Below are 20,327 nucleotides of genomic sequence, written 5' to 3' on the forward strand. Positions count from 1 at the left end.
AGCGCTGTGTTTCTCTTTTTCAGGTGGCAAATTATGGAGTGGGAGGACAGTATGAGCCCCACTTTGACTTTGCACGGGCAAGTAAAGAGCTGGAGAGGAGCTAGACCTGGTGAAGCCTGGGCCTCTGGGCTGGGGCACACTCTCTGTTCTTCAATGTGTATTAAATTTTAGCTCTTCCACTTTGCTAATCCATGTCCGTGGAGAAAGCCCTCTAAACCACCAGCTGAACCTGTGGAGGTTACTACCTGTAAGCTGAATGCCAGCAGACAACTGGAACAAGTCTTATCTCACTGTCCTTAATTTTTAAATTGGATTTAAATTCCCCACCTGTTTTATTCCAGTTTAAATTGCAGACTGCTGAATTTCAGTTGGTTATTTACTGGGCATCATTCTGTGTGGTTTAACCCCTTCAGATTAACCTTTACCCTGCCAATGACAGCCACCAACTCTGAATCAGGATCTCTGCTCTGTAAGCACCTGCTCTAAGGCATTGCAACCGATTAACAGGTTTTGTTTGGAAGCACTGGGGTTGTTTCCTGGAGTAATTGCTGGAATTTCAGTGCACACAAATTCTGCTCACAGGGGCTGGGTTTAAAAACAGAGGTGTGACAGAAGTTGGTATCAAAACAAAGTCCATTCTTGTAAGTCGAGTGCTGAGCACCTCTCAGTTGCCTGGTTTGTCACTGAGGCTTCCTCCCTGCTTCCCAGCTGGAATCCAAAGTGGAGTGTGGCAGGGAAGTGTCCCAGCTGACCCTGGGACTGAGAGCTGCCCTGGCTGCTGCCAGGGACAAGGGGGATGAGTGTAATTAAATAATTCAGTTTGCTGTGAGGAGGATTTATAGACTCAGCCTCAGACAGCACAGTTGTTCTTACCCATTAGAAATCTGGGCTTAATGCCCTCCCTCCCTCTCCTACAGAATTTCAAAGTGCCTGGTTTATTTAAATTAATAGATTCACTCCTATTGCATTCCTCCCCTCCTTCCAAATCGAGGGGTTGGATTAATTCCTCTGCATGAGTCTGTTGTGTGCTGCTGGCGCAGCAGCTGTGTGTCATTGGCTGCTCTCAGCAACCAAAAAGAAACGCTGATGGAATCTGCCTGCTTTTGTTCACAGAAAGATGAGCCAGATGCTTTTAAGGAATTGGGAACAGGCAACAGAATTGCTACTTGGTTGTTTTATGTAAGTGATACGTTTCTGCCATCTGTCATTGCATATTCTATACCATGGAAGGATTTAATTCTGTTTTTATTTCATCCCTTTTTTACTGAAGGGACTTGCAAATGAAGCAGCCTTAACTTTGGGGTAATACATATGGGGGGTCTTCTTACCCAGACTTTGTGCCTCTTCCATATGTCCTAAGGAAGGTTTTCCCCCCCAGATTTGAGCATTGGCTTAAATTATTTGCCTGCCTGTTTATTTTTGTGTCTGCATCAGTATTTACAGCATGTTCACTGCCTTAACACTCGAGTGGGAGGGACAAGGCTGGGACTGCACTGGGAACAGAGGGGGTTTGGCCTTCTTAAGGGGATGTATGTCAAAATTAAATTTCACTTTTGCTAAAAAGTGAGATTTTTATCAGCCTGTACTCACCTGTCCTTTTCCACCTGTTCAGATGAGTGATGTGTCAGCAGGGGGAGCCACGGTCTTCCCTGAAGTGGGAGCCAGCGTTTGGCCGAGAAAGGTGAGCAGGATTAATGCAGCAGAAAAAACCACTCCTCCCCACCTACTCAAACAGAACAGGCACCAAACACAGCTTTAAAATGAACCTTGAAAATAATTGTAAGCACCTCTGTGCTGTCACAACAGTGCTATGATTTTCCTTAAGTGCAGCCACTGGAGCTGGGTTCTGATATTCCATGTGTGGATGCAAATACAAAACATTTAAATACTCCAAAACACATCTTGAAAAGACTCAAATCTTTGAGTTGATTCAGTCTTGAGGCATCTGAAAGAAATTCTCCTGTCAGTTCTTCCCTTCAAGCAAGATTTTCTTTTGCTGGCTTGCTGCTCAGCTTTAGTAAGTAATATTTTAAACTGGTCAGGAATCAAATGAAACTGGCTTAGGATTTTTTAAAAATTAAGAGCCAGGTATGCATACATACAAGAAGTCAAAGGAAATATGAAATATATGGAATATGCAATATATTTATTAGGAAACAAATGATAGAATATGGAAAAGCCTTCAGTTTAAAAGGAGAGTCTGAAACACAAATGCATCTACCTTTACCTTATTGGTGTGAGAGTGTGTGTTGTGGAGAGCACAGGGCTGAGTGTCCCCTGCCCTCCCCAGGGAACAGCTGTGTTCTGGTACAATCTCTTCCCAAGTGGAGAAGGCGATTACAGCACGAGACACGCGGCCTGCCCGGTGCTAGTGGGAAATAAATGGGGTGAGTACCTGCCTTTGACCCGAGCCTGGGCTCTGCTGGGGGGGTGGCTTGGCTTTATTTTTCCCTTTGGACTTCAGAAATTACATTCTTTGTAAAGAAATATAGAGAGATGTGAGGTAAAGTAAATTAAATATAAGTGAAATGTATTCTATATAGTAGCATATTTCATTATGTGTATAAAGGAAAATAATACTATACTCTAGAGTTTATATAAACTCTAAGAGGTTTTTGTAGCTGGAAGGGCTTGTTGGTTGTTTTTGTTTTTTTTTTTTTATTAGACCATCTTCACACATTTGTGCATGGCAGTGGGGTTGGAATGAGACAGTCTTTCTAACCCAAATCATTGTGGGATGAAAACCCTCGAGAAAATTCAGATAATCCTGTGTTTATCCAAAAGCTGGCCTTGGAGCATCCTTAGTTTCAGTGTGAGCACGTGCAGTGACCCAATGCCTTTGTGTCTTTGCAGTCTCCAATAAGTGGCTCCACGAGCGGGGGCAGGAATTCCGCCGGCCGTGCACGTTATCGGAGCTGGAATGACGCAGCCGGGGCTCCCGTGTGCTCAGTGTGTGGGGAATGCACACACCTCCCAGTTTACAACTGACTAACAAACACTCCACTACAGCTTCCACTACAGCTGTGGACAGGACAAACGTGCTTTTAGTTCCCTCCAAACCCCCCCCAAGGTTTATTGACAGAAAATACCGAGGTTGACAAGTGTTACTGGAAAAAAAAAAAGGACAAAATACAGATGAGGGCCACAACTTACAGTGGTGTTGTGTGTGGTGTTCCTGTCACCATCATCCCTCTGAGCAGTGTGGGCAGCCAGGGGTTGTCTGGAGTCCTCCTCACACCTGCCAGGCTTAGGGCAGGATGATTGCCTGGGAGGGCTCCCTTCGAAGGAATGCTGAGTTAAACTCATTCCTAATCCTCAAATCCCAGACACTTCACCCTTTGCTATTCTAGAGTGCCTGACCACTGCAGGCATAGTTTGTTTTGTTTTGGTTTTTTTTTTCCCTCTGAAAAACGGGTTATTAGCATGTTTTAGCCTGGTTTTCCACTTCTACAAAAGCCCCACTTTTTAAGCTTGTCTTCCTTCTCAGCCAGTGTGGAGAATTTGGCTCCTAATCTTGACCACATGAGCCAGCAGTTCCACAGGCAGAGTCAGGATGCTTCCAGAGTGTCAGAGCAGCCTGGGAACACCCACAGCCCATCTTCCCTCCTCTTCTGCAATGTTTGTCCACATGAACAAGTGCTGCTTTTGTTCTGTCCTGGCAGCCAGCTCTTCCCTCTGCTCCTTGGGCAGCAGGGATGGGGATGTTCCCACCTTCATTAATCAAAATTGTCGTGCCTTAGGACACTGGAATTTCAAATTGGTTCTGAGACTTCAGGTGCTGAGGTAACACAGAGTCCTCACAGAACGCTCCCCCCCTCATCCTCCTCCCAAGCTCTCGAGGTTTCTGGAGAAACTCTCAGCCTATTTATAGTCCTGAAGCTTTTTTAGGTGCAGGCTCACTTTCCTGAGCCCTTTCCCTTCCACAGCAGGATTTTTTAGCAAAATATCCAAATAGCTCACTAGCATGAGGACAAAAATCAAAGGAAGCTGCACCTGCCTCTACCTAAACAGTCCAATTTTCTGGATGATGATGATGATTTTACTGATTTAGGGGTCAAGTCTGAAGTCTTTACCAAGGGAAAAATTCCAATTTTGGTTAATTGGATTTTCTGCCTCAATAAAATCTTGATAATTGAGCCAAACTGTACAAACCTATTGCTAAATGTGCTAGAAATACCTCTGGATTACTGGCAATGCAGTTTAAGGTACTATAGTTGGAGGAACTGCATACTTTCAGAAGACACTTGACAAGGTCTTTGCTGGAAAATAGTTGTTCAATTTCTACTGAGCCTGGTAGCAGTGGGACCCACAGAACTGCCCCTCCTTAGCCCTGCACCTTCCTGAATTTTGCCTGGTGTTTGGCAGCTGGAAAACAAGGTCCATCCATCATGTGAGAACACAAAAATCTGCAGTCCCACCTCTCACCTCTGTACTGCTCCTTTACCAAGAGCAGGAGCTGATCTAAATAAATTCACCTCAGAACTGGTCTTTGAGCACTAAATTGTAATAATTAAAAAAAACCCCAAACCCATAAGATTTGTGCCTACCTGAGTTTTCTCACTTTTTCATCCTTCTCTCTTTGCCATCTCTTAGTTTGTTAAGCTCCAAAAAGTAACCATGGCTGCAGGTACCTCCCACCACATCCCTGCAAGTAAAAGGGTACAATGAACAGTGTGGTGCTGGGAATCCTGCCTTTGGGACATCCATAACTCCTTGTAGGGAAGCCACTCCTACCCTAGTACAGGAGCATGAAACAAAATCCCTGTATTGCCATCAGGAACAGACCTGCATTTGCTCTTACTGTCCCATCTCTGTTCAACAATCACCAAAGCATGAAAAAAAGCCAGAGTTGGGGAATTTTGCTCAACAGTTCCCTCCCTCAGCTCAATACCAGTGAGTGCTTCCAGTGTTAAACAGCATCAGTCCTAGACATTGCTTGGGGAGTACAAATGTTCTGGTGCATGACTTTTTAAAGCAGTGAAACACTCACAGATAATTATTCAGGAGAGAATTTTCTACTTTTGACAGTAGAAAATTTTACTTGGTTAAAGGAAAAAAAAAAATCTCTCAAAATTAAATTTCGAGTCTGCTGAGGCACATCAGGAATGTTCCAGATTATGACAACAGGGTTGGCTTTGATTTTTAAACTGCAGACAATCTTTATTTCCTCTCCCTCCACTGCAGTGGTGTCCATGCATCCAACGCTGGCTGTGTAAGGGATTTCACGGGTGCTGCTCCTCCAGCCTTACCCCAGCATTTCTCAAAGGGCTTTTGGATCCCCAGCGTGGCTCCTGTGTGAATCTAGTTTTGTATTAAACATGATTGAAAACTGTCTGGGCTCACAGTGACTGACAACTGAGAAACTGCCTTACTGTTACATTTTTTTTTTTGTAATAAAATTTTTAATGTAAAAAAAAAGTGAACAGGCTTAAAATAAAAGCCACTGCCATTAGCAGTGAGAAATCCTCCACATCCAATTCTCCTCGTATGTGGCTGCTATAAATCTGATCACAACAGGATTTTATCACCATTTGTGGCAATCAAGCTCCTCTGTTTCCCTTCACCAGCTCGCTGGGAAGGTGCAGAAGCTGCTCCTACCCCAAATCCCTGTTCAACACTAAATTTTGTGTCTCCCTGGGATCACACAGCACTGAAGGACTGCAGGAGGGGAGGGCAGAAAATGCTGGGCTGAAAGCAGGGTCAGTGCTGAGGGTCCCTTTTCCAGGGATGACAAATCTATTCTGTGAAGCCAGAAGATCAAACAGCCACTTATCCTGGAATGGTTCTAGGGAGGGGAAGGAAGCACCAGAGCCTCCAACAGCACAATAAACTCACATGTGGGAAGGTCAGGCTGGCCTCTTCCATGACCAGAACCTCTGGGGTTTGTACACCACAGTTTCACCCTGCAGAGCAGTGGAGCTGATGCTTAATTCCCACCATCAGGAGCCTGCAAAAAACACAGCAGGGGCTGGGGAGAGGCTTTGATCATTTTGCCTGTGGAACGGAGCACTTGGCTTGCAGTGCTGTACCCCGACACCGCTGGGACACCTTCCACTATCCCAGGCCTTGTCCAGCCTGGCCTTGGACACTTCCAGGGATCCAGGGGAAGCCACAGCTCCTCTGGGCAGCCTCCTCAGGCCCTCACCACCCTCACAATATAGAATTTTTTCCCAATATCCCATCTATCCCTGCCCTCTGTCAGTTTGATGCCCTTCTCCCTTGTCCAGACCCTTGTCCAAAGTCACTCTCCTGGAGTCACTTTAGGCACTGGAAGGGGCTCTGAGGTCTCTGCAGTTTTCTTTTTTTCTAGGCTGAACAATCCCAGCTCTCCCAGCAGAGCTGCTCCATCCCTCTGATCACCCTGGTGCCTCCTCTGGACTCTCCAGCAGCTCCAGGTCCCTCCTGTGCTGGGCCAGCTCTGCAGGTGGGGGCTCACCTGAGCAGGGCAGAGGGGCAGAATCCTCTCCTACAGCTGGGGGAAGGCAGCACAAAGCTGGAGGGATCTGCACAGAGACTCCAGAGAGACTGGAGCTCATACCGGCCCCCATTAGGGAGGGGGTCTTTAACCACCCCCCAGCCACCCTCCCCTGGCTGCCGGACTCTGACCTGGCTCGGAGGGACTCGGGTATTTCAGCACTGACCCGCAGTTCTCCTCCCCATAATCAGGGACTCCTCTGGCTCCCAAACCGGGCTTTGGAACAGCCACGGATGATCACCCACTAACCTGAACCACCAGCTGCCTCTTCCCTCTGCTGGAAAAGAGCTCAGTCCCTCAATCCCATTCCTCCCCAGCAGAGTGGCACGGGAAGGAGAATCCTGGCACAGCCACGACAGGAGGAATGCACCACAGGAGCTGCAGCTTGGCTCCTGATGCTGAGCCAAAGGGGCTTTTCCAGCTCCATCTGGGACGGGGCTCATTCCCAAAGGCGTGGGGGACACAGGAGAACACAAGTCCCGGACGGGATGGGTGCAGTCACCTCTCCCTCCCCATCCAGGAACGCTGCCAACAGCCTGACAGTGTCCCTGGGAATGCGTGACTCACCAGCCGGGGCTGCTCTATATTTAAGCATTACGGAGGCAGGAATGAATGCACGCAGTCAGGAGCTGACTATCCCCGAGGTCAGCACCAGGTTCAGAAACCAGTTGACAAAAGTTCACCACCGTGGCAAAAAGCATCTGCACCCTTTAAATCTTCAGAGAGAGTAAAGCTGGCCTAGGGAAGGGGTTCTTGTAAATGCAGTGGGTCAAAGTGAGGCCAGAGAAACTGCAGGGTCCCACTGTGCACATCCACAGTCGGGAATTTCCTCACTGCTGCAGCTGCTGAGCCACTCCCCGATGGAAATCTGGAGGTTACTTTTATCCAATCCTACATTTTTCCTGGTCTTCAGATCTTGCAGTTTGGGTGCAACCAAGCTATTTGCAGCTGGCCTGAAAAGCTCTCAGGAGACTGGCTTGGGACGGGAAGGAAGGAAGCAGGAGGAAGGAAGGAGAGTGGCTCATCCCGGGGCAGGGCAAAGGGACTGCCACGTTTTGGAAAAGCAGTGAAACTGCTTTTTATTCACAAACCTTTGCTTTGGAACCAGTGACAAACTAACAGGAAAGTTTCTGACTCCTCTTTACCCAGGCTCTGCTCTCTGCCAGCTGCTCCCTCCCTGCCCTGTACAGCTTTCCTAATTCCAATTGATTTTGCAAACAGCCTGGGCATTCCAGAGCCACCAGCTCCAGGCTGCATGTCCTGCTCATGACACATTCCCTGTGGTTTCCCTCCTCTGCAGTCCTGCCAGCATTTTTCCCTCTCTCTTTGCCTTCAGCAGCACATGGATCAGTCACCAGGGACTGAGGGATGACAAAGCAAGCTGTGTTCTGGAATTGCCTCCAGAACAACCCTGAAAGGCTCTGCATAAAAGCAGGACACCATGCACAGACACCCAGAGGCTCTTCTAAGCTATTCCCAAATAGCTGGTTTGCTCTTTTTTACATTAATTTCTGCCAGACTGTTGGCAAATGCTGGGAGCACTGGGACTGCAAACTGGAGCATCAGGCAGGGCAGGGATTGAACCAACAGAGACACCAAAGGCTCCACTCACTGCAAGACACAGCGTGGGACTCTTGAATCCCGTTTGCCCTGCACTGAGGCTCCCTGACAACAAATTCCAGGGACCATTTCCACCCACGACTGACAGAGCAGTCCCCAGCATGGTCTGAACTCTCCAGTGCTCCTGCAGGGAAGTTCTCACTTCCCCAGCACCCCCTCTGCCCTGTGCAGGGGTGACACAGATGTCACAAAAGGCTTCCTTGAGGCAGGGATTTGCTAATTCCCAAGATACCAAACGCCCTTTCCCAGTGTTCTCAGCATCTGGGTTTATCTCCCCAAAGGCAAAGCTGGTTTGAGGTTCCCCTGGGACCTCTGGCACTCCTAAATGTCCCCTCACCCATAACTGAGCCCTGGCAGCCGTGGGCCTCAGAACAGATGGAACAAGCAGGCAGCAGCTGCCTCTGGCTCCACACCATTTCACAGGAGAGGGACTAACCAGCTTGTTTGCTCCCTTCCCCCCTTCTCTGATTTACCTAAGAAACCAAGCCTCGCCTGTGGCTCCTCCTCCTCATCCCATGTCTGGAGCCCATCACCCAGGGCCATGTGCAGACACAGGCAGTGCCATGGAGCTCTGGCCACTCAGAAGCAGCGACTCGGCAGGGCTGAATGTCCTGCAAAACAATAAAATGCCAGAATTTGCATTTGCATTTGGCATAGATTTGAAATGTCTGCAGCCCAGCTCCTCCTGAGAGGCAGTGCTGTGCTGGGGCACATCTGAAAAGCTTGCAAAGAGCAGCCAGAACCTTCCCACACCATTTCCCTTCTCTATTCTTCGTGAGTGGTTTGCTTTGTCTTTTGCTGTTGATGTTCATTTGAGTCCTGTCCCACTCCAGAGCCAGGACCTGCAGCTGCCCCACACCTCATTCCCTGGCTCGGGTTTCAGTGCCAGCCTTTCCTCCTCCATCACCTGTGCTCCTGTTTAATTTACAGGACACGGGAGCTGTAACAACCAGCCCTATAACATCAGCCTTCAGCAGCCACATCAAAGGCAAGTGCTCATCTAGCACAGTGATCCTGGAACTGGAGGTGATGCCAAGGAATTGCCCTGAATGCAGTGTTTGTAACCCCAAACTACTCCAAGCTGCTGGATCGTGGGCCCATGAGGATTTGTTAGGAGCAATAACCAGCAGCTAGGCTGGGTGAAGATCTCATCTCAAACCTTCATGGGCACAGGAGGCCTAGGGAAAAGGCAAGGGGTGCTCCTCAGGCTGCCCGAGCAGCAGAAATTTTGGACGGAGGGATACTCTTCATCTCCCCGCAGGCTGGGGAGGGAGTGAGGTGGCCCAGGCAGTGCCTTGAGAGACAGACCCCGCTCTCCCCGGTCTTGGGGAGCTGCGGCCCTGGTGCCATGGGGACTGAGCCTGTCCCAGCGGAATTGTGCAAACTCCCAGCCCTGGGAGCTGAGCTCGGGCCGTATCTCGGCTCTGCACTTTGCACCCCGGCTGCGGTGACCTCACGCCGGCTCCCTGGGCAGTGTTTAAAGTCCAGAGCGGTGCCTCTGCCTCCTGCACTCAGCAGCTCATCCCCAGCTCTCCTGCCCCTCTGCCTGCCCCGGGGCTCCGGGATCGGGGCTGCAGCATGCGGCTGCTGCTGCAGGCAGCGCTCCTGTGCCTGACCCTGCGCCTGGGACACTGCTCCGAGGAGGCAGCGCCCGACAGCACCGGCCAGCAGGACACCTCGGCACAGTCATCCTATTCCGACTGGGGCATCGAGACCATCCGCGATGGCTTTGAGACGGTGAACAGCTACTTCGACTCCTTCTTGGAACTGCTTGGGGGAAAAAACGGGGTCTGCCAGTACCGATGTCGATATGGTAAGCGAACCTCACCGCTGCCGGCTCCTCTCTCCTCGCCCTCTTTCCCTCTCCTTGCCTGCGGCCACTACCGGCTCCTCCTACCCAGGAGCTGCCCCCGGCTGTGCTCGGCACAGTCACAGCTTCTCTGCCAGTGCCAGCACTGGCACACTGAGCACACTGGGACATTGAGCACTGAGCCCCCACCTTCCCCTTCCCAAGAACAGCCTGGTCCCGAAGGCACCGCGCTGTGTACGCAGGGACAGCAGGAGAGGATGCAGCTTTTCCTGGAAAGGCACACGGGCTGTCCAGGTGCCCGGAGCCTGGGAGAGGACAGGGAGGGGAGGCTGAGCCAGCAGCCCTAATCTCAGCAACCTTCGGAGCGTCCTTATTCAGCAGTTGTGAGCTGGCCAGTGCCGCGGGCTGGAGGAGGAGAGATAACGGGGACAAACCACACGTCACCGGGAGGAACCTTTAGTACTCGAGGCAGAACGAGGCAGCTCCTGGTTGCTTTGGATTTCAGAGTGATTCACCAAAATTGAATCGTTTGGTTTGTGCTGGGGGCAGGATGAAGGGGGTGACATTTCGGGGTGCACAGAGCTGCAGGTCTGTGGGGTGATGGGGCATCACCAGGGTACCTGTGGATGTTTAGGAACCAGCCAGGAGCTTTCCCACAGACTGTATCCTCTCCTCAGCCTCCTACAACTGTCCCACAGCAACATCTTGTCCTGTCACCTCAGCCTGCCCATCCCCACCTGCCTGTCAGCCCCTTTCCCCACAGCTTCACCCCACACCCCTAGTGTGCACCTGGGAAAGATGCTTGTGAGCACAGAGGGATTTCAACCCCTCTCCTCCCCGGAGCATTGTTTTTCACAGACAGACTCAGTGCTTTGGGGAGATCCTGCTGACTCTGTCTCAGTCTGTATGGATCCCATGGACCTCCTGCTCTTCCCAGGCCAGCAGCCAGGGCACTGGGACAGAGAGATGCTGCAGGGCTGGGACCCCAGCTCCCTGCCAGGGGCAGAGGGGCCGTAAAAAGGTTAAAATCAGTCTGAAAGTTGCTGAGTTTTTTTGTTTTGTTTCATAAATAATGTCCCAGAATCACAGAACAGGCTAAGTTGGAAGGGACCCATCAGGATCATTAAGACCAACTCTTGGCCCTGTGCAGGGCCCAAGAGTCACACCTTGTGCCTGAAAATGGTGTCCAAACTCTCCTGCAGCTCTGGCAGCCATGGGATCACTTCTCTGATGAGCCTGGAAGTGCTTCCAGTGCTCAACAACCCTCTGGGTGAAAAACCTTTTCCTGACATCCATCCAATGTGTATATATATGTGTCCTTGCTCCCCTGCCAGCTCTGCTCCCCAGGCCCCACCCTGAGAACAAACAGGGAGCAGCAAGCCAGGAACCTCAGCCCCGTGGGATGGAGGGAGCCAGGTACCTCAGCCCGTCACCACAGTCCCACAGTGGCCCTGGTCCCTCAGCCTGGGGGTCCCTCAGTCCTCTCTGCAGCAGCTCAGGAGGGCCATGTGTGTCCCCAGTACCTGGAGAAGGTGGCCCCCAGACCCCAGAGCACACAGGATGAGCCCATCAGGCAGCCTGTCCCATGCTCGTGGTGTGGCAGCCTCAGGCCATGTGTGTGACAACCTCCTAAAGGTCCACACCACGGTCCAAATTCAGAGCAGAAAAGGATTTTCCCTGCAGTGGGAAAAATGTGGCTGGGACTGCAGTGTGCCTGAGGTAATGCTGATATTCAGAGCTGGTTTCAGGGAGCCTCAGGACTCACCAAACTGTGCAGATGTTACTGCTTTTGGACACATCCAGAGGGCTCTCCCTGCCTGTCCTTGTGAAAAGCATCTCCAAAGAGCAGCACAAATCCCTGCTCACATCCCAGGAACAGCCTGCATCTTATTGGAGCAGTGTTTTACCTAGAAAGGAAAAACAAGCACATGGTTAGCCCAGTTCTCATCCTCTGCTGAACAGCTCATTAATCACTGCTGAAGGAGGAAACTACTGAAATGCTGCCCAAGGGTCCTGCTGGACCCTTCCAGGACCATTTGTCCTTGCCAATCTCTGGCACAGACATTGCAAACTGTGAGTGGAGAGGATGGTCCCAAACCAGTGAGATCCAGTCCTTGCTCAGAAGGATGAACACAAACCATCTTTGTGCTGAATCAGGGCCTGATTGTTTCTTTCCCAGGCATGAAGCAAAATTTATTCCTTTTACATACTTTCATTTCAGCCAAGAGATATCAATAATAGATTATTTTGCCATGGTAAAGGTCAGGACTCACCTGTGATTGCCACATCCATCTTCAGCTGAGCACAGGGCACTTGGCTGTTCCAGCTGTAAGACTCTCCTGATTTTTCAGCAGCTACTGAGGTCTGAAAACAACCAGCTTGATGGATTACTCCCTTAAATCAGGACATTAGGGTTACACTAGCATTTACTGGCAAATATCCTCCTGCTTACAAAGTCTTGCTGGGCATCTCAGGGGAAACAAACAGCCTGAGCTGGGAGTGAAGCCCTTGTAGCTTCCTCCTGGACAGGAAAAACTTCACTGCTTTGCTCAGCATTTGGTCCTGAAGTGTTTAAGACGAGGGGGCACCTCCAGACTGTGGGAAAAGAGCCTTCAAAGCCAGGCTCTCCAACAGGCCATACAAGGGTGGGTACGTGCAGACACCTCTGCTCAAAGCCTGCCTGGGGCACACAAACAACAGTGGACCACCCAAAAGTGCAAGGAGCCCTGAGACCATCCATTCACCCAAAAATAAACTCAGCACCCCCTGCCAGTGTCCCAGCCCTGCAGTGCCTGAGAGAGACCTCCTGCATTGGCAGCAGCTGTTCCAGCCAGCTGGCTGCTTTCCAGACCCTTGGAACAGCTACAACAGCCTGGGGGGATTAAAATGCATCAGGGAAACCCAACTTCAGTTCTAGGGCTGTGCCAACAAGGCAGTGGCCTGAAATCTGTCTTCCTGCCTGTAAGGATGGGCAAGCAATAAATGATAACAGGAGCACTGAGTCAATGCTCGTAGAGAAGCAGGAACGCCCGATATTCCTGTTTTATTTTTGTTTACCTGTTAACTAGAAAACAAGATGTGGGAGAGGCTGACTGTGGTGTCTTGGACTTGACCTAGATGAGAAAGAGTACAAAGGGGCACTTTACAAGTTTTAAAGCTCTGTTTTGCAGAGAGAAGGGGACAGGTTTCCTACAAGGGCTTATCCTGAAGGCATTTTGATGTTTTGCGGATCAGCACAATTCTATGTGAGGGTTTTCTTCCTCATAGCTGTGACTTCAGATCTGGAAAGCACCTATCTTTGGCTGGGAACTAGATAATGGAGGTAGAACTGGATAACTGGATGAGTTTAAAGGTCCAGTTCAACCCAAGCCATTCTATGATTCTGTGATCTCCACATCCCCAGGAAGTCTCACTCCTACTCAGACTTGCCATCTTATCCCATTAACTGTCAGTGTGCTGCAGGTACAAAATTCACTATCAATATTACAAGGAAGTCACTTAAATTTGACTCCATCCTGCAACACTCACAGAGGATTTTGAACTCTCCTCTGCCTTCTGCATCAGTTTAGGAACATTTGAATTCTGAGTCCCACCCCATTCCAAAAAACCAAAGAGGCTCTTTTGGAAGGTGAAAATTGCCTGTTGGCATCTCACAGCTGGACAGGATTTCAGTTTGTTATTTATTTGTAGCAAATCTGTCATTTAAGCAAAACAGCTCTGGCAAAGTTTAATTGAGAGGTGAATACTCCTACATAAGTCCCTCTGAGGTTTTTGGCTGTAAGGCCTTCCCAAGGGCACAGCAGATTTATGGTTGAATTAACCACTGGCGTTTTAGGTACCTCAACAGAAAAATGGGGAAAGTGTCTCAAATAATTCCTGGTGCTGACAAGAAGCAAGAAGTGGAAATGGAGTTTAAAAGAACCCAACCCTGCCTTGAAGGGCTGAATTAGATCCATTTTATGTCTATATAAATTCTCTAGCCATGCTCAGGGAAGCAGAAAGTTAACCCTCGATGTGATGGGTTTCAGAAGGCTCGATTCACACATGTTTTTGTTGGAGCATTCACTCAGTTTATGTTTTCCCAGAGCAGGGACAGGATCCAGGGAATGGCTGGAGCTGTGTTGGGGCAGGGTTAGAGGCTGGATATCAGGAAAAGGTTCTTCCCCCAGAGGGTGGTCGGGCACTGAACAGGCTCCCCTACAAAATTCAGATTAAAATGCTGCTGAAGGTACTGCTAGAGCTGGCTGTTAGCTGGACTCTTCCTACACTGGGTAAATAATTACTCACAGAGGGAGTTCTTGCTCCTTTATATTAAGAAGCAGACTGAGGAAGGTGCAGAGATTAAAGGAATAGAAATGATTTGCAAAACGTGGCAGTGCATCACCATGGGCAGAAAAGACAGAACAAGATCAGACATGCAAGGTCTGGCACAGTTTGGGGGAGATCTACAGCACAACAACAGCCCAAAAATGAACTGAGGATGGAAAGGAAGCCCCTTGCTAAGCTGGTAGTGTAAGCAGTAGTGTCTGGGGATGCAGACCAAAGGGGAGCTGCCTGTCACTCCTTGCTTTTTGGACCTAGTCTTGGGAAGAGCAGCTTTCCTAACATTTGTCCTGTCTTTTCTTTCCCAGGGAAGGCTCCCATGCCACGGCCTCACTACAAACCCCAAGAGCCCAACGGCTGCAGCTCCCATTTTCTGGGGCTCAAGGTACCTGAAAGTGTATGTACTGTCCCACCCACCATTCCCAAAGGATGCAGCTCTCTCACCACATCACCAGCTCATAATTCTGGCCAAGGAAAAGGCTGTGCTATGCTGGTGACAAATGCAGCTTAGTGACAAATAACCTATGTGCACACAGCAACACCTGAGTGCATCCTCCACCCCTGCCCCTTCACCTTTTCCACACTTTCTGCCTCTGCCAAGCACCAAATTAAACCCACAGGCTTTAATACTGCACCCATTTGTTATCTTTAAGGCAGTTAATGAAATCATATTGGAATCACCAGGAAAAGCTTTCCCAGGAGGCTCTCAGAGCAGGGGTTCCTATTTAGCTCATGTATTATTGCTGCCCATGGAGCCTGCAGCAATTAGGCAGATTCCTGCTCTGACAACCCCTTTCTTTGCAGACCATTTTTCATGTTAAGTTTAATTCCTGAAACTCTATTTCATCGCAAACCTTGTGGGCACTTCTGTGGTGTCTCCTCTGTACCCAGGCAATCACGAGTGCAACGAAGGAACAATTCATCTCCTAAATTTTACATGAGGAAGGGCAAAAAGAGGAATAATTTATAACAAGCTAACAAGTCCAGTCTCTTCAGGAGACAGGCATTCTGCCCCACCACCCCCAGGGTAAGCTTACAGGGAGCAGAACTCCCCTGACCACACTGTGTTTGTCCTTGGCCTCAAGTGCATCTCTGAGAAATGAGGCATTAAAATACTTATGGCATGAAAAAATAGCAGGACCTTGTCAGCTTGTAGGAAAAAGAGGAAAAGAGAAAAGGGACCTTTGCCACTCCTGGCAAGGACATGGAACTCTGTGACAAGGTCTGACAAATGAAAACTAGAAAATTGTAATGGAGGGGCTGTTTCCCACCTCTCTACCAGCGTTAATTCCCCGGGACAGAGATGAGAAGAGAATGTGATGTAGCCTGCACTGAACCTGCACCACTGACACCACTGTGCTGCTCCCTCATCCTCCTTTAGATGGTGAGGGGGCAGCACACATTCCCTCCTGCTGTCTTGGATATCAGGAATAGATGCTGGAAGAGGAGCCAGCAGGGCTCTGCAGCACCTCACCCCGTTACAGCTGTGTGAGCCTGAGGCCAGGACACAGCCAAGGGACACTTCTTTTCTCTTTCCCCAGCTAGACCTGGGCATCCCTGCCATGACCAAGTGCTGTAACCAGCTGGACATTTGTTATGACACCTGTGGGGCCAACAAGTACCGCTGTGACGCCAAGTTCCGCTGGTGCCTCCACTCCATCTGCTCTGACCTCAAGCGCAGCCTGGGCTTCGTCTCCAAGGTGCAAGGTAGGCACGGAGGGGAGGATGTGGGCAGGGAGCCCCTTTGTTGCCTGGAAAAGCTGAGCTGGAACTGGGACTAGGCAGAGCAAAAGGAATAAAATTGGTATTTATTGACAAGATGCACTTTGGGCAGTGCAAGAGCCCAGCCGGGGCTACACCCAAATCAAATCCAAGCTGGATCCCGGTCATGAGTTTTTACACGTTTATAAGTTTTGGGTCATCCACATATTGGGGTTAATTATCCAACTACAGCCCCAGGCTATGGAGTCTCAGCCCCCTGGCTTGCCCCCTTTCCCTCATCATTGTTTTTGCTTTTTGGGTATCAGTTGACCTTGATTCCCTAGCTAGAAAATAATTGTTTTGTCTTGCTACCCTGTGAAGAGACCCTACTAACACTTAATATGAAGTTTCAGAGTTACACACTAAGCAGCAGAGATTCTGAAAAATATAAAAGCTAAAACTCAAGGCATCACCTTTCTTGCCAAAAAGAAGCAAAACTCTGCAGTAGGGAGCAGCATGTCTGTCCTGCACTTGTCACAGGTGGCTGAGAACAGAGATCTGCCCCCCCTGCCACACATTTCTGTCCCAGGGCTGGAGACCTATGGTTATTTGCATTTAGAAAATGTTACAATGTGTGAAAAAAAACCCACCCCCAGACAGTTCATACACCTTCATAGGATACCAGAAAGCCTTCCAGGGCCACTGAAGCACACACTGAAACCTGTATGTGGCCAGGGGCCAGCAAAACTGAGAGAGCCAAGGACAGGGCTCTCAGGGATCTGGTCACAGATAAGAGATGACGATGGCACCAGGGACACACCAGGCTGGGTGGTGGCTGAACCACTGCAGGCAGCTCTGGATGGCTCAGAACTGCTAACAAATCTCTAGTGAAGTGCCAGCAACCCAAGTGCCACCCTGGTTCTGCCTAATTTAAAAAGCCTCAGCCTGCAAATCTGAGATGAGCTTTTTTGGTAAGCTCTGCTCTAAGGTATCCTTAAACATGCATTTGTTTTCCAAAGGTGCAGCCTGATTAGGACACACAAGAAATCTGCATGACACTATTACTAGTGCAGATGGCTTCCTACCTGGTCACAGATAAATGCATGGAAAGAGTGCCCAGGCCAGCAAGAGAAATCAAAGATGTGGGCTGAGTGCCACAGGCTGAGCACAGCCAATCTTTCGTGGTCACCCTTATCAACAGGTCCCCACACAGCCAAGTTCTTCCTATCTCTTCAGATTTTCTTCCCCTGCCACTCTTTCATGTGGCTCCTTCTTGCTCTCTGCTTGCAGCAGCAAAGCAAACCTAGATCCCAGGGAGTTAAGGCAGAGCAGAGCCCACACTCCTGGGCTGAGCCAAGGCACCTCTGCCAGGCAGGAGTGGATTCCTCCCTCCAGCATCTCTGTCCTGGCTGCTGTAGAAGCACAGGTAACACCAAAGAACCTCTGAGCCATCCTCCCCTCGCCTTGGGCTCTACAGATCCTGTCCCCAGGGCTGCTCTGAGCAGCTCCTGTCCCTCCTCCACAGCCATCCCAGCTCTTATCTGGCATCCAAAGCCTTGGTTTTCCCACTGACTCACCACAGCCTCTCCAGTGCCTGCCAGCTCAGCAGCCTCCTAAGGGAACAGGAGCACGGAGGTGTTTAGAGAGGCTGAGACAGGAGAAAACAGTCCCAAAGGCAAGGCTTTCCCAACCTCATTATGCATACAGCAATCAGCATTAGTGCCAGTAAATAAACCCTAAAGACCTAATATTAACCTATTTAATTAGTGACTGAGCACTTTCAGGGTTGTTCTTTGGGATGAGGAGGGGCTAGTAGGCTGCTGTAGGATTTTTCATGCTGGCTGGCAGCTGGCATCATAACTCCCAAAAAAACCCCAGAAATGTTGGCTAATAGTGGCTATAGACAAAACTGAGAGGAGAAGGAGCAATGTGAAGGCCTCCTGGGAAATCTGTTTGGTGCTGTTTGTAGAGCCCCAGATGATCCATCAACCAGAAAGGCCTGAAAGAGGCAAGAAAGGAGGGGTCTGGGGGAGGAGAAATTAGTGCCACTCTGGATAGAAAAGAGGAGGGAACCTCAGGATTTATAAAAATGCAGTTCTCAGAGGGAAAAGACGACAGCCCACGCTTCCAACAGCAAACTCCCTGGAGCTCAGTGCAGCGGTGCTCTGGATCGCTTGTCCTTACCTGCCCATCCTGTCTTTGCCCACAGCCTGTGAATCCATGGCAGACACGGTGTTCAACGCTGTGTGGACCCTGGGCTGCCGGCCCTTCATGAACAGCCAGAGGAGCGCCTGCATTTGCAGCGAGGAAGAGCGGGATGAACTGTGAGGAAGAGCAGCAGCCCGGTGTCCGTGAGCCGCTGCCAGCGCCCCTCTCCAGCACAGAGACTCCTGTCAGCCCTCGGGATGAGGGAGCCGGGCCAAGGCAGCATCCTGGGCAGGGCAGGGCAGAGCCAGCCCATGGACAGAGGGCAGCCGTGCCTGCTGTCCGTGCAGATGCAGCCCAAGAGCCCCGCCGCCCCTTCCCAAGCCGGCAGGATCCCGTGCCAGTTCTCTCCATGGACCGAGCAGGAGAGGCAAGCAGGACGCACTGCTGGTTATAAACACACACTATCACCTCCCCCCACCCTGAAACTCTCTAATTTGCAGTGCATTAGGTTTCTGCGAGCCCTGTGAAATTCTCAGTCCGTGGATATGCTATTTACATTTTTGCACCCGCCGGTGACAGACTGAAGAGGGGTAATTTGCTTTCAGTACATTGCTCACACCCGTCCCTGACACTTTCCATCCTGTCATTACACACCCTGACGCCCCTGCATATTTAAATACTTGGTGGATCCTAAACCGATTGAAGACATCTGGAGATTTCTTAAGCATGAGTTAAGGAGAAGGGCTTGAGGTGTTTGTGGTACACAACTGATATTCGGGACCAAAGCCCACCATTTATTAGATGTGGAAGCACAGCCCTCTCCCCCAGTCTCAGGAGAGGAAGCCGCTTTTCTTTGCCGGTGTCATCCACATCTATTTAATTACTTTTCTCCTATAGCACTGAACAAAGCTTTGCCCTCAGGATCCCTTTTCACACAAAATGGCTGGGTATCCACCTCCATCTCTTCCACGAGGGAAACAGGAGGCCTTGGATGAGATATTGCAAATTCTGGAGGCTTATCTGTCAGGTGACAGGACTTACATGCTACCTCTGTGGGGCTGCTATCAGCAGCCTCAGACACCATCCCTTCTAAAACGTGGTTAATACTCCCATCTGTTATGGGGAGCTTTTGTTGCATGCAAAACCAGAATTTCAAGTGGTGCATGGCATTTTGCCTCCACAGAACATTGGCAGACAGCTTTCAGCTGGGTTTCTTGTTGGAAGGAAGTTGCTACTGGGTGTGCTCGTGCCGTGCCACGTAAATATTTCAGTGGCTCCTGCAAACATATTTATGGTTATGTTCTTCCATCTGCCACAGAGAAGTTAAGGCTGCAAAAGGGTTGATTTAACAAGAGTGGAAAGAGTCTGTCTTGGTTGCTTTTCTTCCAGTTTAAATGGGTTTAAAATGTATGCATGGAGCTATAAATTATTTAAGGCCTGTGTTCCTGCTCCTGCCAGTCATCTTGGCCTTACAGTGAACAGCAACGAGATGCTCAGCCGGCCCCAAGAACAACAAGAGCCTGCTGGTATCCACACCAGGAAAATGGAAGTGACTGTGTGGGGTGTACTGGGATGTTTTCCATCACAGAGGACCTCAGCGCTGGTCAGATGTAATGACAGCCTTTCCCAGCTGGGCTAATGCCACTGGAGAGGGAATTCTGCATTGCCCAGGTTCACTGCTCTGTCAGAGCATGAGGCTGGACAGACAACCTTGATTATCCAGCTAAGAAACACAATCCCCTTTTTGGATAGGAATGGGAAGGAAACATTCCTCATTCCAGACACTTCCCAAACTTTGTATTTTGTTGGTGAAATGGTGCCTGTGGCCAGTTTAAATGTGAACATAATCTTATGACTAAATGACAAAAAATAAATTAAAATACTTGTATTATCTACGTTCAAAAGCCAACTGGATGGCAAACGTCTTAAAGTATTTTATAGTTCAAGTGATATCAGATTAAAGCCAAGCAACTTCTGGCAGGTGATGACATACACTGGAGAAATCAAAGGGTTCTGAACAAAAATCTCTGTACCTAGACACTGATGTGTTGGAGACGTTGCTAACATAAATCATAATGTCCCCTGCCTTCAGACCACCATTCATCCCAAAACTCTAGAGACTGCTGCAAGCTGGCCAGCTACTGAATAACTTCATTTTTCACTGTGGTAATCTGAAAAACCCCACCAGCAGCTCTACAAGGAAATATTTGAACCTTCAAGTGGTGGCAGTGACTCTGGCAAAGCACCAGC

General features: G+C 49.6%; 2 protein-coding genes and 1 long non-coding RNA gene across 12 annotated transcripts in view; 2 read left to right on the plus strand and 1 right to left on the minus strand.

Moving 5' to 3' along the window:
- Window positions 1–3,152, plus strand: part of P4HA1 (prolyl 4-hydroxylase subunit alpha 1) — a 25,638-nt gene extending 22,486 nt beyond the window's left edge. For 2 of the 4 annotated variants that reach the window (XM_014882240.2, XM_014882243.2), the window contains exons 12-15: window positions 1,114–1,179; window positions 1,613–1,681; window positions 2,291–2,387; window positions 2,854–3,152. In XM_014882240.2, coding sequence (XP_014737726.1) covers window positions 1,114–1,179; window positions 1,613–1,681; window positions 2,291–2,387; window positions 2,854–2,924 — 303 coding nt within the window. In that variant the 3' untranslated portion in view covers window positions 2,925–3,152. Of the gene's footprint in view, window positions 1–23; window positions 1,180–1,612; window positions 1,682–2,290; window positions 2,388–2,853 lie in introns of those variants that run through there. The other 2 variants (XR_015804978.1, XM_088168568.1) reach the window with 2 other exon arrangements.
- LOC148222936 (uncharacterized) overlaps window positions 1–13,334 on the minus strand; it is an 18,122-nt gene extending 4,788 nt beyond the window's left edge. For 2 of the 6 annotated variants that reach the window (XR_015804982.1, XR_015804980.1), the window contains exons 1-4: window positions 12,179–13,334; window positions 11,671–11,812; window positions 8,569–8,706; window positions 1,591–5,947 (exon numbers count right to left, since the gene is read on the minus strand). This is a non-coding gene — a long non-coding RNA (uncharacterized LOC148222936). The remainder of the gene's footprint in view (window positions 1–1,590; window positions 5,948–8,568; window positions 8,707–11,670; window positions 11,813–12,178) is intronic. The other 4 variants (XR_015804983.1, XR_015804981.1, XR_015804979.1 and 1 more) reach the window with 4 other exon arrangements.
- Window positions 8,576–19,986, plus strand: PLA2G12B (phospholipase A2 group XIIB). Of its 2 annotated transcripts, none has more exons than XM_014882248.2 (4): window positions 8,576–9,908; window positions 14,537–14,625; window positions 15,770–15,935; window positions 18,139–19,986. In XM_014882248.2, the coding sequence occupies exons 1-4, from the start codon at window positions 9,674–9,676 to the stop codon at window positions 18,255–18,257; spliced, it is 609 nt and encodes a 202-aa protein (XP_014737734.1). In that variant the 5' UTR covers window positions 8,576–9,673; the 3' UTR covers window positions 18,258–19,986. The 2 variants fall into 2 exon arrangements, with proteins under 2 accessions (XP_014737734.1, XP_014737735.1); XM_014882249.2 differs by having other exon boundaries at window positions 8,580–9,908; window positions 14,537–14,613.
- Window positions 19,987–20,327: the final 341 nt, after the last annotated feature.

The sequence above is a fragment of the Sturnus vulgaris genome, chromosome 8 (assembly GCF_052056855.1).
Source record: "Sturnus vulgaris isolate bStuVul1 chromosome 8, bStuVul1.hap1, whole genome shotgun sequence".
Taxonomy (NCBI): Eukaryota; Metazoa; Chordata; class Aves; order Passeriformes; family Sturnidae; genus Sturnus; species Sturnus vulgaris.